General features: G+C 42.4%; 1 protein-coding gene across 1 annotated transcript in view; it reads right to left on the bottom strand.

Annotated features, from left to right (window-relative positions):
• Window positions 1-19,719, bottom strand: part of herc1 (HECT and RLD domain containing E3 ubiquitin protein ligase family member 1) — a 339,275-nt gene that overhangs the window by 160,280 nt on the left and 159,276 nt on the right. The window contains exons 39-41 of the mRNA XM_059640184.1: window positions 14,224-14,422; window positions 13,754-13,914; window positions 5,321-5,437 (exon numbers count right to left, since the gene is read on the bottom strand). Of these exons, the coding sequence (XP_059496167.1) occupies window positions 5,321-5,437; window positions 13,754-13,914; window positions 14,224-14,422 (477 nt within the window). The remainder of the gene's footprint in view (window positions 1-5,320; window positions 5,438-13,753; window positions 13,915-14,223; window positions 14,423-19,719) is intronic.

Raw genomic sequence — 19,719 nt, 5'->3', positions numbered from 1 at the left:
GACAAGTTTCAACTTCTTCAGTAAACCATAGTTCCCTCGCTTGACCACTTCCTCCCTGCTTGACAGGTACATACTTATCAAGGACACGTAGTAGCTGTTCCTTGAACAAGCTCCACACTTGAATTGTGCCCAGCCCCTACAGTTTCCTCCCCTATCCTTTGCATCCTAAATCTTGCCTAATTACCTCATAATTGCTTTTCCTCCAGCTATAACTCTTGCCCTGTGGTACTTACCTAGCCCTTTCCATCGCTAAAGTAAACGTAACTGAACTGTGGTCACTATCACTGAAGTGCTCACCTACCTCCAATTCTAACACCTGGCCTGGTTCATTATCCAGAACCAAATCCAAAGTGGCCTCGCCTCTTGTTGGCCTATCTACATACTGTGTCAGGAAACCCTCCTGTGCACATTGGACAAAAACTGACCCATCTAATGTACTCGACCTATCACGTTTCCAGTCAATATTTGGAAAGTTAAAGCCCACATAACAACTACACTGTTACCTTTGCTCCTATCCAGAATCATCTTGGAAATCCTTTCCTCTACATCCCTGGAACTTCTCAGAGGCCTATAGAAAACTCCCAACAGGGTTACCTCTCCTTTCCTGTTTCTAACCTCAGCCCATACCACCTCAACAGACGAGTCCTCATCAAACGTCCTTTCTGCCACCGTAATACTGTCCTTGACTAATAGTGCCACAGCACCCCCGTTTTACCACCTTCCCTGATCTTACTGAAACATCTCAACCCTGGGACCTGCAACAACCATTCCTGTTCTTGCTCTATCCATGTCTCCCAGATGGCCATGACATCGAAGTCCCAGGTACCAATCCATGCTGCAAGTTCACCCACATTATTCCGTATGCTCCTGGTGTTGAAGTAGGCGCACTTCAAACCACCTTCCTGCTTGCTGATACACGCCAGTGACCTTGAAACCTTATTTGTGACTTCACTACTCTCAACCTCCTGGACACTGGAGCTACAATTCAGGTTCCCATTCCCCTGCTGCATTAGTTTAAACCCTCCTGAAGTACAATAGCAAATTCCGCCCCCTCTGATATTGGTACCGTCTGGATGAGGCGTAGACCATCCCTTTTGTAGAGGTCCCACCTACCCCAGAATGAACCCCAATTATCCAGGTATCTGAATCTCTCCCTCCTGCATCATCCCTGCAGCCACACGTTCAACTGCTCTCGCTCCCTATTCCTCACCTCGCTAGCATGTGACATGCTTAGCAACCAGAGATGACAACTCTGTTTGTTCTAGCTCTAAGCTTCCACCCTAGCTCCCTGAATTTCTGCCTCACAACCCACCCATTTTTCCTACCTAATTCGTCGTTGCCTATGCGGACCACGACTTGGAGCTGCTCCCCGTCCCCCTTAACGATCCCGAAAACACGATCTGAGGCGTTACAGACCCTGGCACCTGGGAGACAACACACCAACCGCGAGTCTCCCTTGTTCCCATAGAATCTCCTACCTGCCCCCCTAACTATGGAGTCCCCAATGACTAATGGTCTCCTCCTCTCCCTACTTCCCTTCTGAGCGACAGGGGCAGACTCTGCACCAGAGACCTGTACCCCATGGCTTACCCCTGGTAAGATCGGATGAATAGCCAGGGTCTTGTCCCAAGGTAGGCGAGTCCAAAACTACAGGGCATAGGTTTAAGGTGAGACCGGAAAGATTTGAATGTGACTTGAGGGGCAACTTTTCTCAGAGGATGGTGTGTACATGGAATGAGTTGACAGAGGAACTGGCTGAGGACAATGTACTTAAAATATTTAAAACCCATTTGGACAGGTACACGGATAGGAAAGGTGTAAATATGGGCCAAATGCTGGCAAATGGATCTAATTCGGTTCAGGAGATCTGGAGAGCCTGGATGAATTGGGCCAAAGGGCCCGTTTCCATGCCGTTTGCGTCTGTGATTCTAATATTTAGATGCGCACTTGCAGTCAGAAGTCATACAAGGCCATGGACCAAACACTGTAGAATGGGATTAGACTAGTTAATACTCAACATTACCAGGAGATCAAAGAAAAAAGAAAAAATATAATCAGAAAATGGGCCCACTTGCAGCACAGTGGTAGTGGCTCAGATTTCTGGATTCAAGTCTCAGCCAATCCAGAGGTGTAGAATAACATTTCTGAACTGATTGATTAAAAAAAGATTAAATTAAAAAATGCATCCCTTTACCACCTTGATTTCAATTCAAGAGAATTTGGTTAAATTAAAAAGAAAACACTATTGCAACCCTTACTTCCGCATCTTGGTTTCAATCCCATTTAGAAAAAAATCCAGGAGATCGGCGTCTTGTGGCATAGGTGCACCTACGCGTGGACTGAGAGTCCTGAGTCCAAGTCCCATCTGTTCTCGGGGTGTGTAAATAACATCTCTGCACAGGTTGATTAGGCCACTAGGAGGTTAGAACTGCCTCAGTTCAAGGGACTGATACCAACCTGGATAGCCACAGCCAGTGTACTGTGCACAAGTAAATAAAGGGTGATTTGGTGACAGGACCAGCTTCTGTCCCATTAGTTTAGAGGCGACAGGAGAAAACAGGACATGCCTGAACAACATTCACTTGCAACAGTTGTCCTGGAGTTGGGTTAAGCATTTCTGGTATTATGCCTTTATTCGGGAAGCCTGACTCATTTGATCCTGCTGCGCCCAGTATGTGGGAAGAATGCAATTTTTTGCGGGCAAATAACATCGATGAAAAGCGACGAGTAATCGTTCTGGCTACCTGCGGACCTGCAGCATTTTCAGTTATAACGGGCTTAACTTTCCCAGAGGCATGAGATACTAGAGTTGACTGAGTTGTTCAAAGAATATTATGATACGAAACTTCCTCTAATTCTGAGACGCTATTGGTTTTACTCGACTGAGCTTGGGGAACACCACTTGAATACAGGCATAAGGATCCTAGGCCAGCCCACAGCATAGCCTCATGACAAAGGTGTGCCTCGGCCAAGTAGCAAAAATGTTCTTCAGGATCTGGGCCAGCAAGCCTCTAATTGATGCCAGCGTGCAGACTCAAGGTAGTAAAGAGAGTCCTACGAGTAAGAAAACTTTCAGGCTGGTACCCATGAGACTGCATTCCCTGCAAAGTTGGAACAATTAAATTGCGACTGACATCCAACATATGGTTAAATGACCACCTAGTTTCCATGGAGATCAATACCAATGCAGCTTTATCTGTGGTTGCAGAATCTTTAACAAAATTTGGTTGGGACTCCAACCCTTAAATTTGTGAAAGACCTCAGCCAGGCTGAGAACATACAGTAGGGAACTATTGTAGGTGAACGGTATCTATCAAAGGGGCCAGAGCCATTTTACACACTGACCAGGAAGTAATTCTGAAATTTTTCAAGGCCCACCTAGTGCCATTCGCTTTACAGGCAAATATAGAGGTGGAGATCAGGTGAAATCATGAACCCAATGCAGTTTGCAAAATGGGCAACACTGTACTGATTGTGAAGCCTGATGACTCGGTTTGCCTTTGTGGAGATTTTAAACAAACGGGAAGCTACATCGCGTAGCTGGATCAATACCCGATCTCTCGCATAGAGGGCTTTTACGCAAAGTTTTCGGGGGTGTGGTTGGTAGTGGTGGGGTGGGTGTGGGTGTGGGGGTGGGGTGCTGTCCTTTATGAACATGGACGTGAGCAACGCCTATCCTCAACTCCAACTGGATCACGAGTCCCAAAAGTATGCTACAATAAATACCTATAAAGGGTTTATATCAATATACAAGACTGCCATTTGAGGTATATAAGCCAGCGCCTTTTTCCAGCAGAACAGTTTACAAGAGCTACCCCTGATTATCGTTTATCTGGATGATGTGCTAATAACAGGGAAGACCAATAAAGAGCACTTGGAGAACTTGGATATGGCGCTTAAACATTTCTCCAGGCAAACATATGCCTTAGGTGGGAAAAATGTGCATTCTAGGCACCTCAAGTGACCTACTTGGGTTAGAGTCAACAAAACCAGGTTACACCTGTTGGAAGATAACGTGAAGGTGATCAAAGGAGCCATGGCTCCCACACGTGTACGAGAGCTTAGGTCTTTTTTTGAGTTACAGAAAATTCACGCGTAATCTGGTCTCCAACTTGGCACCTTTAGTCCTGCTACAGAAAAACAGTCAGCCTTAGAAATTGTTGTGTAGCCAAGGAGGAAGTGAAAATACAGTTATCATCATCTAAGGTGTGGGCTGACTACAATCCAAAGCGAGAGGCAGTGCTGACATGTGATGCCTCTGCGTACAGTATTGGCTCACTGGTGACTCAACAGTGAGGAATGCCCAACAGCACAAGCTTCCCAGACTTCAGCTGATGCTGAACACAAATATGCCCAAATAGAGAAGGTAGGTTTGGTAGTATCTTTGGCGTAAGGAAGTTCCACCAGTACCTGCATAGATGGGTATTTTTCGTAGTGACAGATTACAAACCCTGGCTAGGCTGACTGAAGGAAGACAAAGCAGTGTGATCCATGGTTTCTAGTAGAATTCAGAGTTGGGCCCTTATTCTCAGCATGTACAAATTAGAATACTGTCCAGGAAGCGAAGTGGCTAATGTGGATGCCTTAAGCCACCTCTCACTGGCATGTACTCCACCGGTGGTACCACCCCTGGAAGAGTCGGTTTTGGTTTTAAACTTCCTGGACACCCTTACAGTCACCGCAGACGCCAAAAGAAATCCAGTCCTCACGAAATTAAAACTGCTGGTGGTAATGGGGGAAAACAAAAGGGCCATCACAATCAGGATTTAAACCTTTCTGGCCCCAACAAGACCAGATCACTGAAGAGTACGGCAGGAAGCAAGGGTGACTGCCCCACGTAAAGGTCACCGCCAGATACTGAACTCCACCAAGTTCATCCGGTGCTAGTGAGTTTTGAGAAGATTCATCCGGTGCTGTCCAGGATGACGAAGCTAGCAAGAAGCCACGTCTGATGGCCCAAGGTTGGATGTGGACATAGCTGTGTAGGTGGGGCAATGCCCAGGTTGCCAAAGACAAAAGCTGCCCCCATATTTATAGGAATGACATGGTTAACCCTGGATTCAGTTTTATGTCAACTATTTGATGGGCTCAAATACTTCTGGTCATTGTACACGCCCATTCAAAATGGTTGAATGTGCATACAGTACACTTGGCAAATGCAGATGACGATTAATAAGCTGTGATCTACTACATTTTATGTTGCATTTTCTAATCCTGAATTTCTTCAACGAGAGATTGATCCATTGCAAAACTGCAAGTTTGTCAGTTTGGTTTTAAGTGTTTTACGTGCTCATTATTGTGTGAATTAAAATTTAATTACCTGTGGCTTCCATGGCTTTTGTAATTTGCCTCAGAGAAAAGCCCATTTCCAAAAGAGGCACGGCAATTGGAGGTGGTGGCGGTGAAGTTGAAAGTCTGCTACTAGGATCAGACGAGGCTAACAAATAAAACAAAATTTAATTAGCTGGTGACAGATTAAACATATTATTTAATTATTACTTTATAATTAAATGTGGTACAAAGGTTTGCAAGCTTTAAGGGAACATTAGTTGCTTCAGATGATGTTGCATAGTTGAGTTTTAAATATTTCATCAGAAACCTCAGACTTGCAATAAACTTGATTGATTGTCCTAAGATTTAAGGGGTCGTGACATACTGGCAATGTCTAACCAAGTCAGAAGACTAGTTTCAAGTCCCATCTGCTCCAGAGGTGTGTCATTACACATCAGGTTGATTAAAAGTATCCAAGGAAATTTCATAAAACCCGTTCTCAACATGCAAAGTCTGATTTCACTTTTCTTCTCCTCTATGCCCAATCCCTTTAGGAAATAATTTGTTGAGGTTTTCGGAGAAAGGAGCTCTAATGGCCTGCTGTACTACAAACTGAACAAAATTAAGTAAACAAAAAAGTCAAAATCAAAGTTCAAACTTTAAATCATCAAACCAATTTATTTTCAGTCCAGATCGTGAGCAAAAACTGGACGTAATTAGTATTGGAAAAATAGGTTCATCATAGAATCACAGAATCCCTCAGTGTGGAAACAAGCCCTTCAGCCCAACAAGTCCACACCGACCCTTGGAGAATCCCAGCCAGACCCATCTCCCTATAACCCAACTAAGCTACACATCCATGAACACTACCGGCAACTTAGCATGGCCAATTCACCTAACCTGCACATCTTTGAACCGAGAGAGGAAGCCAGAGCACCCAGAGGAAACCCACGCAGACATGGGGAGAATGTGCAAACTCCACACAGGCAGTCGCCCAAGGGTGGAATCGAACCCAGGTCCCTGGTGCTGTGAGGCAGCAGGGCTCACCACTGAGCCACCCTGCCACCATTATTCATCTGAATACTGAATGTGTATTTTTTACAGGAGACGATTCCCTCCGTCAGGTGACAGATAAAAAGGAGAAAATCATTATCAATAATCTCATGTTAAGTATCAGTTTACTCAGATTATTTCTGTGTAATTATCAACCACTAATATGTGTCAAAAATCTAAACTTATGAAATTCTGAACAAAGTTGCATTTCAAAAATTCTTTACAAGAAAAGCCACCTGGGACGAAGATTTGCTCTTTCCTGAGAACTAGACAAAGATCAAAAGATGAAACCGAATAAGCTCAATGTTAAAACAAAAATAAATGAATTTAGCCTTCAAGTATGAAAATATTCTAATATTCAAAATATGCAAGAAGCAGAGAGCAATTTAGGCTGAGTTCAGTGAAGGAGGATGAAGGAGATGCTCCTGTTTGCTTTTGTAATCTACCTTTTTTCAAAACTGTCTAGTATTTGGTTCCTATTTCTATGCAGAAGGGTAACTACTATCAACTGTTTTATGTATAATAAACAGTCTGTATAAATAAGATATGGTAGCGCAGCTTCGCTGAGTGAAAGGTACATTTGTGGCATGTGGGAAGTCACGGACATATATTTGAAGGAGGTGCTTTAAGTTACACAAGTTTGAATTCCAAGTTTCAGAACTTAAGCAGTGACCATCTATGAGTCAAAGACCTATACGGATAGCATATTTAAGGTGGTGGGAGTATGCAGGCAGAAACGGTACTGGGCTCTGCCAGGCAATCTGAAAGAACTGGACAGAGTTGCCAAGACAATCTCATTGTCTTGGATTAGAACAAGTCAGCACAGATTTCGTAAGGGGAGGTCATACCTGACAAACCTGTTAGAATTCTTCGAAGAGATAATAAGTAGGTTGGACCAGGGAAACCCAGTGGATGTTATCTATCTAGACTTCCAAAAGGCCTTTGATAAGGTGCCTCACGGGAGGCTGCTGAGTAAGGTGAAGGGCCCATGGTGTTCGAGGTGAGCTGCTGGTTTGGATTGAGGATTGGCTGTCCGACAGAAGGCAGAGAGGTGGGAGAAAAGGCTCTTTCTCGGAATGGCAACAAGTGGTGTCCCGCAGGGTTTAGCATTGGGGCCGCAGCTGTTCACTTTATACATTAAATGATCTGGATGAAGGGACTGGGGGCATTCTGGCAAAGTTTGCCGATGATATGAAGCTAGGTGGACAGGCAGGTAGTACTGAGGTGGTGGGGAGGCTGCAGAAAGATTTAGACAGTTTAGGAGAGTGGTCCAGGAAAAGGCTGATGAAATTCAATGTGAGCAAATGCGAGATCTTGCACTTTGGTAAAAAGAATACAGGCATGGATTATTTTCTAAACGGTGAGAAAATTCATAAAGCAGAAGTACATAGAGGTCTGGGAGTGTTGATCCAGGATTCTCTAAAGGTTAACTTACAGGTTGAGTCCGTGATTAAGAAAGCGAATGTAATTTTGTAAATTATCTCAAGAGGGTTGGAATATAAAAGCAGCCATGTGCTTCTGAGGGTTTATAAAGCTCTAGTTAGGCCACATTTAGAATACTATGTACAATTTTGGGCCCCACACCTCAGGAAGGACATACTGGAGCTGGAGCGTGTCCAGTGGAGATTCACACGGATGATCCCTGGAATGGTAGGTTTAACGTACGATGAACAGCTGAGGATCCTAGGATTGTATTCATTAGAGTTTAGAAGGTTGAGGGGAGATCTAATAGAAACTTACAAGATAATGTATGGCTTAGAATGGGTGGACGCTGGGAAGTTGTTTCTGTTAGGCAGGAAGACTAGGACCCCTGGGCACAGCCTTAGAATTAGAGGAGGTAAATTTAAAATGGAAATGAGGAGCCATTTCTTCAGCCAGAGTGGTGGGCCTGTGGAATTCATTGCTACGGAGCGCAGTGGAGACCGGGGCATTAAATGTCTTCAAGGCGGAGATTGATAAATTCTTGATCTCATGAGGAATTAAGGGCTATGGGGAGAGTGCAAGGAAGTGGAGTTGAAATGTCCATCAGCCATGATTAAATGGCAGTGGACTCAATGGGCCGAACGGCCTTACTTCCACTCCTACGTCTTATGGTCTTATTTGCTAATCAGTTTTCTGTTCAGGATGCTGGTGAGTGATGCCATTTTCTCAGAGGAGTGCAGTCAAAACCAAGTACTACAGGTAGTTTACATGGTCAATGGAGGGAGGAAAAAGTAGAAGAACAGTAATGATACAGAATTCTTTAGTTAGAGGAACCAACACGCATTTTTCCAACTGTAGACTTGACTTAAGGATGATATGATGCCTCCTAACTGTCAGGGTCAAGGATATTAGAGTACATAAGACACAATACTATGGGTCCTAAAATTATCTTTTAGGGAGATTGAAAAGGAGGTTGATAAAGCATAACTGGTCATCTCAGGATTACTCTCAATCTCACATGCTAGCCATCACAGGAATGGGAGGGCTGACTAATTAAAATGTGGCTAAAGAATTGATGTTGGGGAAATGATATTACATTTGAGGCACTAGGATTGGGGAGTTCAAAATAGATGGACTGTACGTTAGCACGATGGAATATTCCTGCAAGGAGATCTGCTACAGTTGTTGGAAAAATACTGGCAGGGGACTATGAAGTTGACAAGGAACGCAGAATCATACAGTACAGAAGACATCCTCAGCCCTTCAAGTTTGCACTGTCAAAAAAATACACCATCTATACTCCTTCTATTTTCCCATGTAGGCCCAAAGCCTTAACTGTTATCACATTTAACTCTCATTCAAGCGCTTTTTAAAAGTTTGAGAGGTTGCTCGTCATAAATACCGTCCCAGCGAGTACATTCCAGACCTTCTCCACCCACTAACATTCTATTTTGTACAAAAAACGCACAATTTATACACAGTCAGTCAATGTTACATTGTATAAATCCCCACTTTAGAAATAAAAGCAGTCTGAATCCAAACTAAAACACACAAATTCTAAACAAGGCCTAACACTCAAAAAGCATTGTCTGACCTAAAAAATGTTACCTCTTCTTTACACAGATAAAACCTTTAATTCTCTCAGGACAATTCAGGGATTTACAGATACAGATTAAATAATTAAAACCTTCAAGCTGATATTAGATTTAACAGCATCTTGGGCTTCCTTTAATACATCCTCATCAGTGGTGCGACCCTTCGATCTTTTACTTATAAGATCTGTGTTCTTTCTTACTTCACGTGAAGAAGCAGCAAGGCTCCAACAGCTTGTGTTTTCAAATAAACCTATTGGACTACAAGCTGGTGTTGTGTGATTTCTGACCCTGTCCACCCAAGTCCAATACCTGCACCTCCACATCAAGGAATCGGAAGGGCAAAATCGGAGTGATAAAAAGTCATTAGCAAATAGGATTAAGGAGAATGTCAAGGCTTTTTATACTCATATAAAATGCAAGTAAAAGGGGTGGCCCACACAAAAACAAAGGATGGAACCCATGTGTAGAGACAGAAGAGGCAAGGCGAGGTCCTAAATGTGCCAATTTTCAACAAGTTGGAAGATAGTGTAAACGCAAGGAGTGTCAAATTGATAAGACAAGTTGCTATTAAAAAGCAAGAGGTGTTGTGAGTCTTAATAAGTATTAAAGTGGATAAGTCCCTGGATCTTGGTGAGATCTATCCCAGAATACTGAGGAAGCAAGAGAACAAATTGCTTTAGCATTGACAAATATCTTTTGGATCCTCTTTGGTCACAGGGGAGGTCCCAGAGGACTGGAGAAGAGTCAATTCAGACTCACTGTTTAAGAAGGATAGTGTAGAAAATCCAGGAAATTACAGGCCTGTGAACCTCATGTCAGTGGTAGGGAAATTATTGGAAATGATTCTCAGCGACAGGATCTATACGCGTTTAGAAAGCAAAAGGACCTATTAGCAATAGACAGCATGGTTTTTGCAAGGTTATGCCTCACTAACTTTATTGAGATTTCTGAGGAGGTGACAAAGATGATTGATGAGGAAAAAGCAGTTGATATTGTTCAAATGGACTTCAGTGAAGTTTTTGACAAGGTCCCTCATGGCAGATTGGTATAAAAAGGTGAAGTCACGCAGTATCAGTGGTGAGCTGGCAAGATGGGTAGCAACTGGCTTAGTCATAAGTGACAAAAAGTAGCAGCAGAAGGAAGCTTTTCAGAATGGAGGGCTGAGGCTAGTGTTATCACAGCGACCAGTGCTGGGACCTTTGCTGTTCGTGGTCATAAGTGATCTGGAGAAAAACATGGTTGGCATAATTAGTCAGTTTGCAGATAATACATAGATCATGAGGGGGACTGTCAGAGGATACAGCAGAATATATATCAGTTGGAGGCATGGGCAGTTAAAATGGCAGATGGAGTTTAATCTAGGTAAATGTGAGGTGATGCATTTTGAAAGGTCAAGTACAGGTCAAAATTATGCAGAGAATGACAGAACCCTTAGGACTGTTGACAGGCAGAGGGATGTGAGTTTGCATGTCCATAAATTGCTGAAGGTAGTTAAGCAAGTAAAAATGGCCTATGTTATTATTGCTTTCATTAGAAGTGGCATGGAATATAAGGATAGACAAGTTATGCTGCAGCTTAATGGAACTTTAGTTAAGCAATACTTGGAATATTGTGTACAGTTCTGGTTGCCACACTACCAGGAGGCTGTGGATGCTTTGTTGAGGGTACAGAAAAGGTTTACCACAATGTTGCCTGGTGTGGCTGATTTTAGCTATTAAGAAAAGTTGGATAAACTAAGATAGCAAGAACTGCAGATGCTGGAGTCAGAGATAACACAGTGTGGAGCTGAGGAACACAGCAGGCCAAGCAGCATCATAGGATGAGGAAAACTGATGTTTCGGGTTGGGACCCTTCTTCAGAATCAAAATGCAACACCATGCATTTATCCAAATTCAACTCCATCTGCCATTCCTCATCCCTTGGCCTGACTTGATCAAGGTCCCTTTGTAATCTTAGATAACCTTTCTTATTGTCAACTATACCACACATTTTGATGTCATCTGAAAACACAGCAACCATGTCTCCTTAATTCTCATCCAAATCAATTATAGAAATGATGAACAGAGGACCCGGCACCGATCTTTGCGGAGCACCAGGGTGCAGAGGCCGCCAGTCTGAAAAACAACCACCGACCATCGAGACAATTTTGAATCAAATTGGCAAGCTATTCTTGAATCTTAAGGGATCGAATTTTACTAATCAGTCTACCATTTGGAACCCTGTCAAAAGCTTTACATGAAATCCATGTAGACAACAGCTACCGCTCTGCCCTCAGTCTTTTGGTTACATCCTCAAAAAAACTCAAATTTGTGAGACACCATTTCCCATGCACAAAGTGATGCTGATTATCCCAAATTAGTCATTGCCTCTCTAAATATATGTAAATCCTGTCTCTCAGAACACCCTCCAACAACTCATGTCAGAATCATTGGTCTATAGTTCCCAGACTTCTCCTCACAATCCTTCTTAACAAATGGTACATTAGCCACCTTTCAGTCTTCTGGCACCTTACCCATCACTATAGATGATACAAATATTTCTATTAGAGGCCCCACAATTTTTTCCCTAACTTACCACAATGTTGGAGAATCAGATTCCAGTGGTTTATCCACCTTCATGTTTTCTAAGGCCTCCACCACTCCTCTTCTATAAAATGGACTGACCAGTCAAGAGTATGATGGAGGCACATTCAATCAAAACATGCAAAATGGCTTTAGACTTCCAACAGAAAAGGAAGAATGTACGGGTTACAGGAAGGAGGGGGGTGGTTGGAAATCGCTGTAAGTGAAGTCTTTGTTCAGGCAATCAGTGGAGTTACGATAGTTGAATGGCTTCTTTGTGCTCAACCCAGTTTAGGCACGGACCTCGTGGATTGGTATACGAAACAACTTCTGCCAAATTTTTAAACAGCTTTAAAGCATCCTTCTCTCCTCCCACCTGCAGTCTATTCCCTCATGCATGTGGCTTGAGCAAACACCAAGTAACTAATTCTTCCAAAAATTAGGGTCCAGCATTTGCTGCAATCTGTGAGGCATTATATTGTATTCACAACTTTGGAGGAAAGAAAATTGCTCATGTTTTATCATGAAGTAATGTAAATGCAAACCACAGAAGTTTGTTTACATCTGCTCCCAGTTCACAAACAAAAACAAATAAACAAAACCAAAACTAAGCCCTCTAAATTCTTTGAGGACGTGACAAAGTTGATTGATGAGGGAAAGGCTGTAGATGTCATATACATGGACTTCAGTAAGGTGTTAGATAAGGTTCCCCATGGCAGGCTGATGGAGAAAATGAAGTTGCATGGGGTCCAGGGTGTGCTAGCTAGATGGGTAAAAAACTGGCTTGGCAACAGAAGACAGAGGGTAGTAGCGGAAGGGGATTTCTCAAAGTGGAGACCTGTGACCAGTGGGGTTCCACAGGGATCTATGCTGGGACCACCGTTGTTTGTGATATACATAAATGATTTGGGGGAAAGTCTAGATGGTCTGATTAGCATGTTAGCAGATGACACAAAGACTGGTGGAGTAGTAGATAGTGAAGGGGACTGTCAGAGATTACAGCAAAATATAGACAGTTTGGAGAGTTGGGCAGATAATGGTAGCTGGGGTTCAATCCAGGCAAATGCGAGGTGATGCATTTTGGAAGATCTAATTCAAGAGCAAACTATACAGTAAATGGAAAAGTCCTGGGGAAAATTGATGTACAGAGAGATCTGGGTATTCAGGTCCATTGTTCCCTGAAGGTGGCAACACAGGTCAATAGAGTGGTCAAGGCAGCTTTCCTTCATTGGATGGGGTATAGAGTACAAGAGTTGGCAGGTCATGTTACAGTTGTACAGGACTTTGGCTCGGCAACATTTAGAGTACTGGTAGAGTTCTGGTCACCATATTACCTAAAGGATGTGGATGCTTGGAGAAGGTTCACCAGGATGTTGCCTGGTATGGAGGGTGCTAACTATGAAGAAAGATTGAGTAGATTAGGATTATTTTAATTAGAAAGATGGAGATTGAGGGGGGACCTGATTGAGGTCTACAAAATGATGAGGGGTACAGTCAAGGTGGATAGCAAGAAGCTTTTTTCCGAGTGTGGGACTCAATTATTAGGGGTCAGGTGTTCAAAGTGAGAGGAGGAAAGTTTATGGGAGATATGCGTGGAAAGTTCTTTACGCAAAGGGTGGTGGGTGCCTGGAACATGTTGCCAGGAGAGGCAACGATAGTGTCGTTTAAGATGTATCTGGACAGGTACATGGATGGGCAGGGAGCAAAGGGATACAGACCCTTAGAAAATAGATGACAGGTTTAGACAGAGGATCTCGATTAGCACAGGCTTGGAGGGCCGAAGGGCCTGTTCCTGTGCTGTAATTTTCTTTGTTCTTTGTACAAAAATACCACACTCAGTCACTTCAATACCTGTTCGGTTTGTTGGACGGGCAGGCTGGGATTCAGGTGAAGTGAGACTCTGTCGTCTGCCCACCTCTTCTGAAGGCGAGGTTGGTAGAGATGAAACAGGTGGGGTCTGTGCCCGTCGACTAGGCAGTAACGAGGCAGTTGGATAACTGGAGAACATTTGGCTGACAGGAACAACATCATTGATAATATTTTTCACAATAAAGATAACAACAGCAACATGAATGCGATCATAAATGTTACTATCTTCAACTGTTCTAATTCTTCTATCTCGATTCTTAAAATATCACACATTGCTGCAAACATTCGATATTAGAGTCAAATATTGCTCACAACCTGTCTGAATTTTCTTAACCAAATGAAAGGCCAGATTTTATTTTCTTTACATATACCAAGATAGTTTAAAAACTATGAAGTTAAAGTTAAAACAATAGTTTTCAATCACAAGTCAGATTAAATATAACAGTACATACCGTAAAAGACTGAGTGGCATTACACTGGGTGACTCGGACGCAGGCACAGTTTCTGTGTCAGTGACGGGCGTAGTTGCAGTGGTGGTGTCCTCAAGAGAGCTGCTCATGAATGAAGTGGTGCTGGAGGCAGAAGGACTTGTGGTAACAGGTGTTTGAGCGTGCACTGCAGCATCTATTTCTTCAGACTGCTGAGGGGCATCTGTCAAGAATTTAAGGGTAGTAATAAACTAGTAAACCATTATTTGTCTGCTTCAAAATAAAATGTAATATTGCAAGTCTTATGTGATTTAATCATATTCCACTACATAAAGGGTCTGAACTATACAAATGTATGAACCTTGTGTATAACCTGTGAAGGTAGCTTGGCTGTTCCATATAGGGATAATTTAATTGTTTAATAACTCAATATACACACAATAGCCCCATATCCCTTTATTTATTTGGTAAACAATTATTTATAAATTTTAAAGCTAAAATTGATAATAGATCAACCAACTTTTGTTGGTGACAGAACTCCAAACTTCAACTGTCCTTCACTCCTCAACAGTCTTGCTTTAATTCTTAGAAGATGCTCCTCCCACTTTTATATGTCCTAACTAGCTTAAACAAAATTCTCTCCACTTGTCTTACCTGGCCCCCATACAACTGTATGTTGTGCACTGAAAGAAATGTTTGCAGTCAAGAGAATTTTGGAAGATTATGTTTATACTATGTTCTTAAAAGTATTTTATTTTCAGTTCTTTGTTGGAAACCAGTGGTCCTGAGGGTCACTCCTTAGGGTCATTATTTTCTTGAATACTGTCATAATGTTTCCATTAAAATTGGTGACTCCCGGTTCCTGACTCAACAACAGTTTTCTTAACATGTTTTTACTTCCACAGTGAATACTGCTGCTAAGTATTTATTCAGATGTCATTCTATCCTATTTCCACATCGTCTATTACTAGTTTTCAAAGGGCTATGTTGTTCTCGACCTCTAATTTTTAAACTGACAGTTGAAAATTTTTAGGAACACAATCTAGGAGCAGAATTAGGCCATTCAGCAAGATTGTGATTGATCCAATTTTCGCCTTGACATCACCGGTCCTCTATGTCGATCATAATGCCTACATCTCTTGTTCAAAGATCAAACTCAACCTCCAATATATTCACAGACTATGGCGTCATTATCTCTGCAGAAGCAAATCCCACAGACTAAAATCTTTTGAGAGAAAAGAAATCTCATCTACCTTAAAAAGAATGATCTCTTAAACCATGCCCCTAGTTCTAGTCTCCCCATAAGAGGAAACATTTATGGTGTAATAAAAGCAAATCACTGCAGATGCTGGATCTGAAATCAAATCAAAGTGCTGAAGAAATTCAACCTATCTGCAGCATCCGAGAGAGAAACCAAGTTAAAGGTGAGGGCCATGACCATTCTTTGGAACATTTTTCCTGCATCTGCCTTAGGACCTAACAGGCTTCAGTAAGACAGTCTCATTCTTAGCGACAGGATGACCACTGAATGTTGAGGGAAGAGGTTAGAGGTTAGATTTTTGCTAAATGGAGATGGTTCTTTTGGTGTGAATTTGGCTTGCCTCTTTTCAGCCCAAACCTGGATCTTGTCCAGGTCTTGGTGCATTTGGACAACCGTGTTAGCATTTTATACATTTCAATCAGATCTGCTCTCATGCCCTAAATTCATGAGAATGCAGACCAAGTCCAATTAACAGCTCTTCATGCTGCCATCTCAGTATCTTGCCTAGTGAACTTCTGCTCCTAGCACGGATGTGCCCAATTCATGAACAATCGACTAATAAATGCTTGTACCAATTAATGCAATCCCTTATAGGGTTTTAACTCCCCAGGACTTATGAATGGCTGTTGCATATTGACCTGCGTTGTGTTCCCACTTGCGTATAAATCATTATGTGAACAAATACGAGGATGAAACCCATCCAATTGACTGTATATTCTTTCTTAAGAAGGGAGGCCAAACCTGCACACAATACTCCAGGTGTGGTCTCAGTAAAACCCTGTGTAGCTGCAGTAAGACATCCCTAATTGAAACTCAAATCCTCTTGCAGTGAAGGCCAGCATACCTTTTGATATCAGAATTGCTTGCTGTACCTCTCTTCCTTACTTTGCTGTTTTTACAGCATCATCTTGACAAATTATGACCTAATTTTTCGGTACAGTTTTGAATTACTTATTAGTCTCACGGGCGTGCACACACATTCCCCTACACACCCACATGCACACTCCCAAGCGTGCGCGCAAACAAAAATCTATGGGGTGAATCACTTCGTCCGATATTTTTATTTGCAGATACATTCTATTTTGTTCAAAAAACACGCAATTTGTAGTCACAGTCAGTGTGGCATCTTATAAATTCCTGTTTGAGGAATAAAACCAGCCTGATTCCAGGTTAAAACTCTGAGACAGATTCTGAACAAGGCCTCACATCTACAATTCAGTGTCACCTTTTGCATGTTCTTGTTGCTGTGCCTGATTGTCATGGTAGCACAACACCGACATTGACTTTATAAACATTTCACTGAACACCCAACTCACTCTCTCACACTCTTGGTCACCTGCAGAGACTTTTACCTGACACTCCACTCACACCAACTATATCATCTTTTGATCTCTCTGCCTATAAGCTGTGTCTGTGTGCTCTCTTCTCTCACTGCACCTGACAAAGGGGCTGCACTCCAAAAGCTTGAGATTTCAAAAGAAACCCCCGAAACGTCAACTTTTGTGCTCCTGAGATGCTGCTTGGCCTGCTGTGTTCAAACAGCTCCACACTTTGTTCTGTTGGACTACAACTTGGTGTTATGCGACTTCTGACTTTGTCCACCCCAGTCCAACACTGGCACCTCCACATCATGCCTGTTTTTCCTTACATTTAGCCATTGTACTGCACTTGCCATGCTTTTGCATACTCACTCAACTTGTTGAAGGCTACCTGCATCATCCTCAAAACTCATTCTCACCTGAATTTGTTTCATCAGCAAAGCTGGAAATGTTTCATTTGGTTTCCTCATCCAGCTCATTTATTAATACCTGGAGCCCGATCATGGTATTCTAAGTGTCACCACCTGTCACTCAGAAAAAGACCCATTTATTCCCACCCATTGTTTCCTGTGAGCAAATCAACTGTGTGCTAATTATCCCACGTGCTATAACTTTACCTACTAAAATCTTGCATGAGGGGCCTCATCAAATATGTTGCTTTGCAATTCTTCCTGCCAAAGTGGACAATTTCACATTTTTCTAAGTGATGCTCCATGTACCAAATTTTTACCCACTTACCTACATGGTGATATCCTGTGTCTTGACCACGTGTTTACAATTTACTCTCCTGGTTGGTCACAAATTAAGCTACCAAAGATTTGGCTCCTTCATCTAGACTGCTGATAAAGATCATAAATAGTCGAAGCCCCAGCACTGACCTCAATGGCACTTCCTTATGGTTAGCCGACACAAAATGATCCACATATCCAGGATTCTCTTGTTTACTGCTAGCCTAGCTAATCCTTTGTCTATGCAAATATGCTACCATGACACTATGCCATGTACACTACCTTTTCTTCTAATAATTTTGACAGACTTTTTTCAAACATTTTTCTATATCTTACTCTTTTCTCTGGTTTTATAATCCTTTACTGTTATTCAATGTTTTAAAGCATTACTGAGAATAGCAATTTATTACTGCACCCACCAATTCCAGTCCTTACGGAAAAGAATGAGTGTGTTTGGCAGTAAAACCATATTACAGGAGTTCAGTTATAGAGATTTAGATAATTAGCTGCAGGATAATGCCCTTGTGCCAATCTATTTGCACCCCAGCAAAAGATTCCGATAGATAAGAAAGTTGTTCATACACAGAAGTGAACTACAGGTAAACAGGAAATAAACAAAACTGAGTTTGCTGAGGATCTGAAACAAAAGCAGCAATTGCTGGAGAAACTCAGCAGGACTAAGTGGATCAGCCACTGATCCGTAACTCAAAACACAATCTCTGCTTTGTCTCCACAGATACTGCCAAGTCTGTGGAGTTTAGAACAAAGGAGGAGAACCAATATCATCGCAGGGAAGTTCGCTAGTGCTACTTGGGAGGATTTAAACCTGGGTGACAGGGTTCTGGGCACCAGGTCAGCAAGTTGGGGGATTAAGGGGAAGGTAGATGTTAGGTCAAGTAAATTAGAAAAAAAAAGGGCAGCCAGAGACAGGTAAATGGTCATAGTAGTACGAATGGGCTGAAATGTTTATATCAATGCAAAGATTATTATCGGTAAGGCAGATGAGCTCAGACCTGGATCAGGGAACATTCCATGGTTTTGTTGCTTTAGTCGAGATAGAGAGGAAGGTAGAAGAGGTGAAGGAGTTGCTTGACTATTTGGGGAAAACATTACATCAGCACGCGGAGAGGACATACTGGACGGCTTATCCACCGAGGCAAAATGAATACAGCTTAAGAATAAAGGTGCAATCACTGACCGGATTATACGATAGACGACTGCCACCGCCCCCACCCCAAGCCACAGAGACTGAGGAATAAACATGTATGCAGAGATGCAAAACAACAGAGTTGTCACGGTGGGTGACTTTAACATCACCAAAATTAACTGGGGCTCCCTTATCACAAGAGGATTAGATGGGGCAGAATCTGGTAGGTGCATCCAACAGGGTTTCTTGAAACAGTCTGTGGATAGCCCATACTAGACCTTGTATTGGCTAATGAGCCTGGATAGGTGAATGACCTTTCAATTGGAAAGCATTCTGGAAACCGCATTCGCAATGCCTTACTTTTTAAGATAGCCAAGAATAAGGATAAGTCAGGACCTTGTGGTAAGGAAATTACATCAGTAGGAACTAGGGAGTGTTTATTGGAAGGAGCTGATTTCAATCAAGTCCACATTTGACACATTGGAATTGTTTAAAGACATGTTGATGAGAGTTCAAGACTGGCATGTTCCAAGTAAGGAGGGAGGAAGGACAAGGATGGCAAGGTAAGGGACTCTTAGTAACAAGGGAGATTGTGATTTTAGTCTAAAGGGAAAAAGAAGCATGTGTGAGCTTTAGGAAGCTAAAGACAGACAGGGCGTGTGAGGAATATAAAAGACAAGCAGGAGAAAAACTCAAGCAAGCAATGAGTAGAGCAAGAAGGGGCCATGATGACCTTGGGAAGTAAGATTAAAGAGAATACCAAGGCATTCTATACATACATTAAAAACAGAGAGCAAAACTAGGATGAAGGTAGGGCCACTCAAGAATAAAACAGGAAACTTGCGCTTGTGGGGAGAGGATGTGGGTGAGATCTGACATGAGTTCTTTGCACCAGTATTCACCCAGGAGATGGACATGGACAATAGCGTGGAGCACACTAATATGCTACAGCGTTTTGAGATCAAGAAAGAAGCAATGTTGGATTGCTTGAAGAGCATTAAGGTGGGTAAGTCCCCAGGGCCCCATCGTATTTACCTCAGATTATTAACAGACAAAACAGATTGC

This window comes from Stegostoma tigrinum, chromosome 36 (assembly GCF_030684315.1).
Source record: "Stegostoma tigrinum isolate sSteTig4 chromosome 36, sSteTig4.hap1, whole genome shotgun sequence".
NCBI lineage: Eukaryota > Metazoa > Chordata > Chondrichthyes > Orectolobiformes > Stegostomatidae > Stegostoma > Stegostoma tigrinum.
This window is presented reverse-complemented; position numbering and strand designations above follow the sequence as displayed.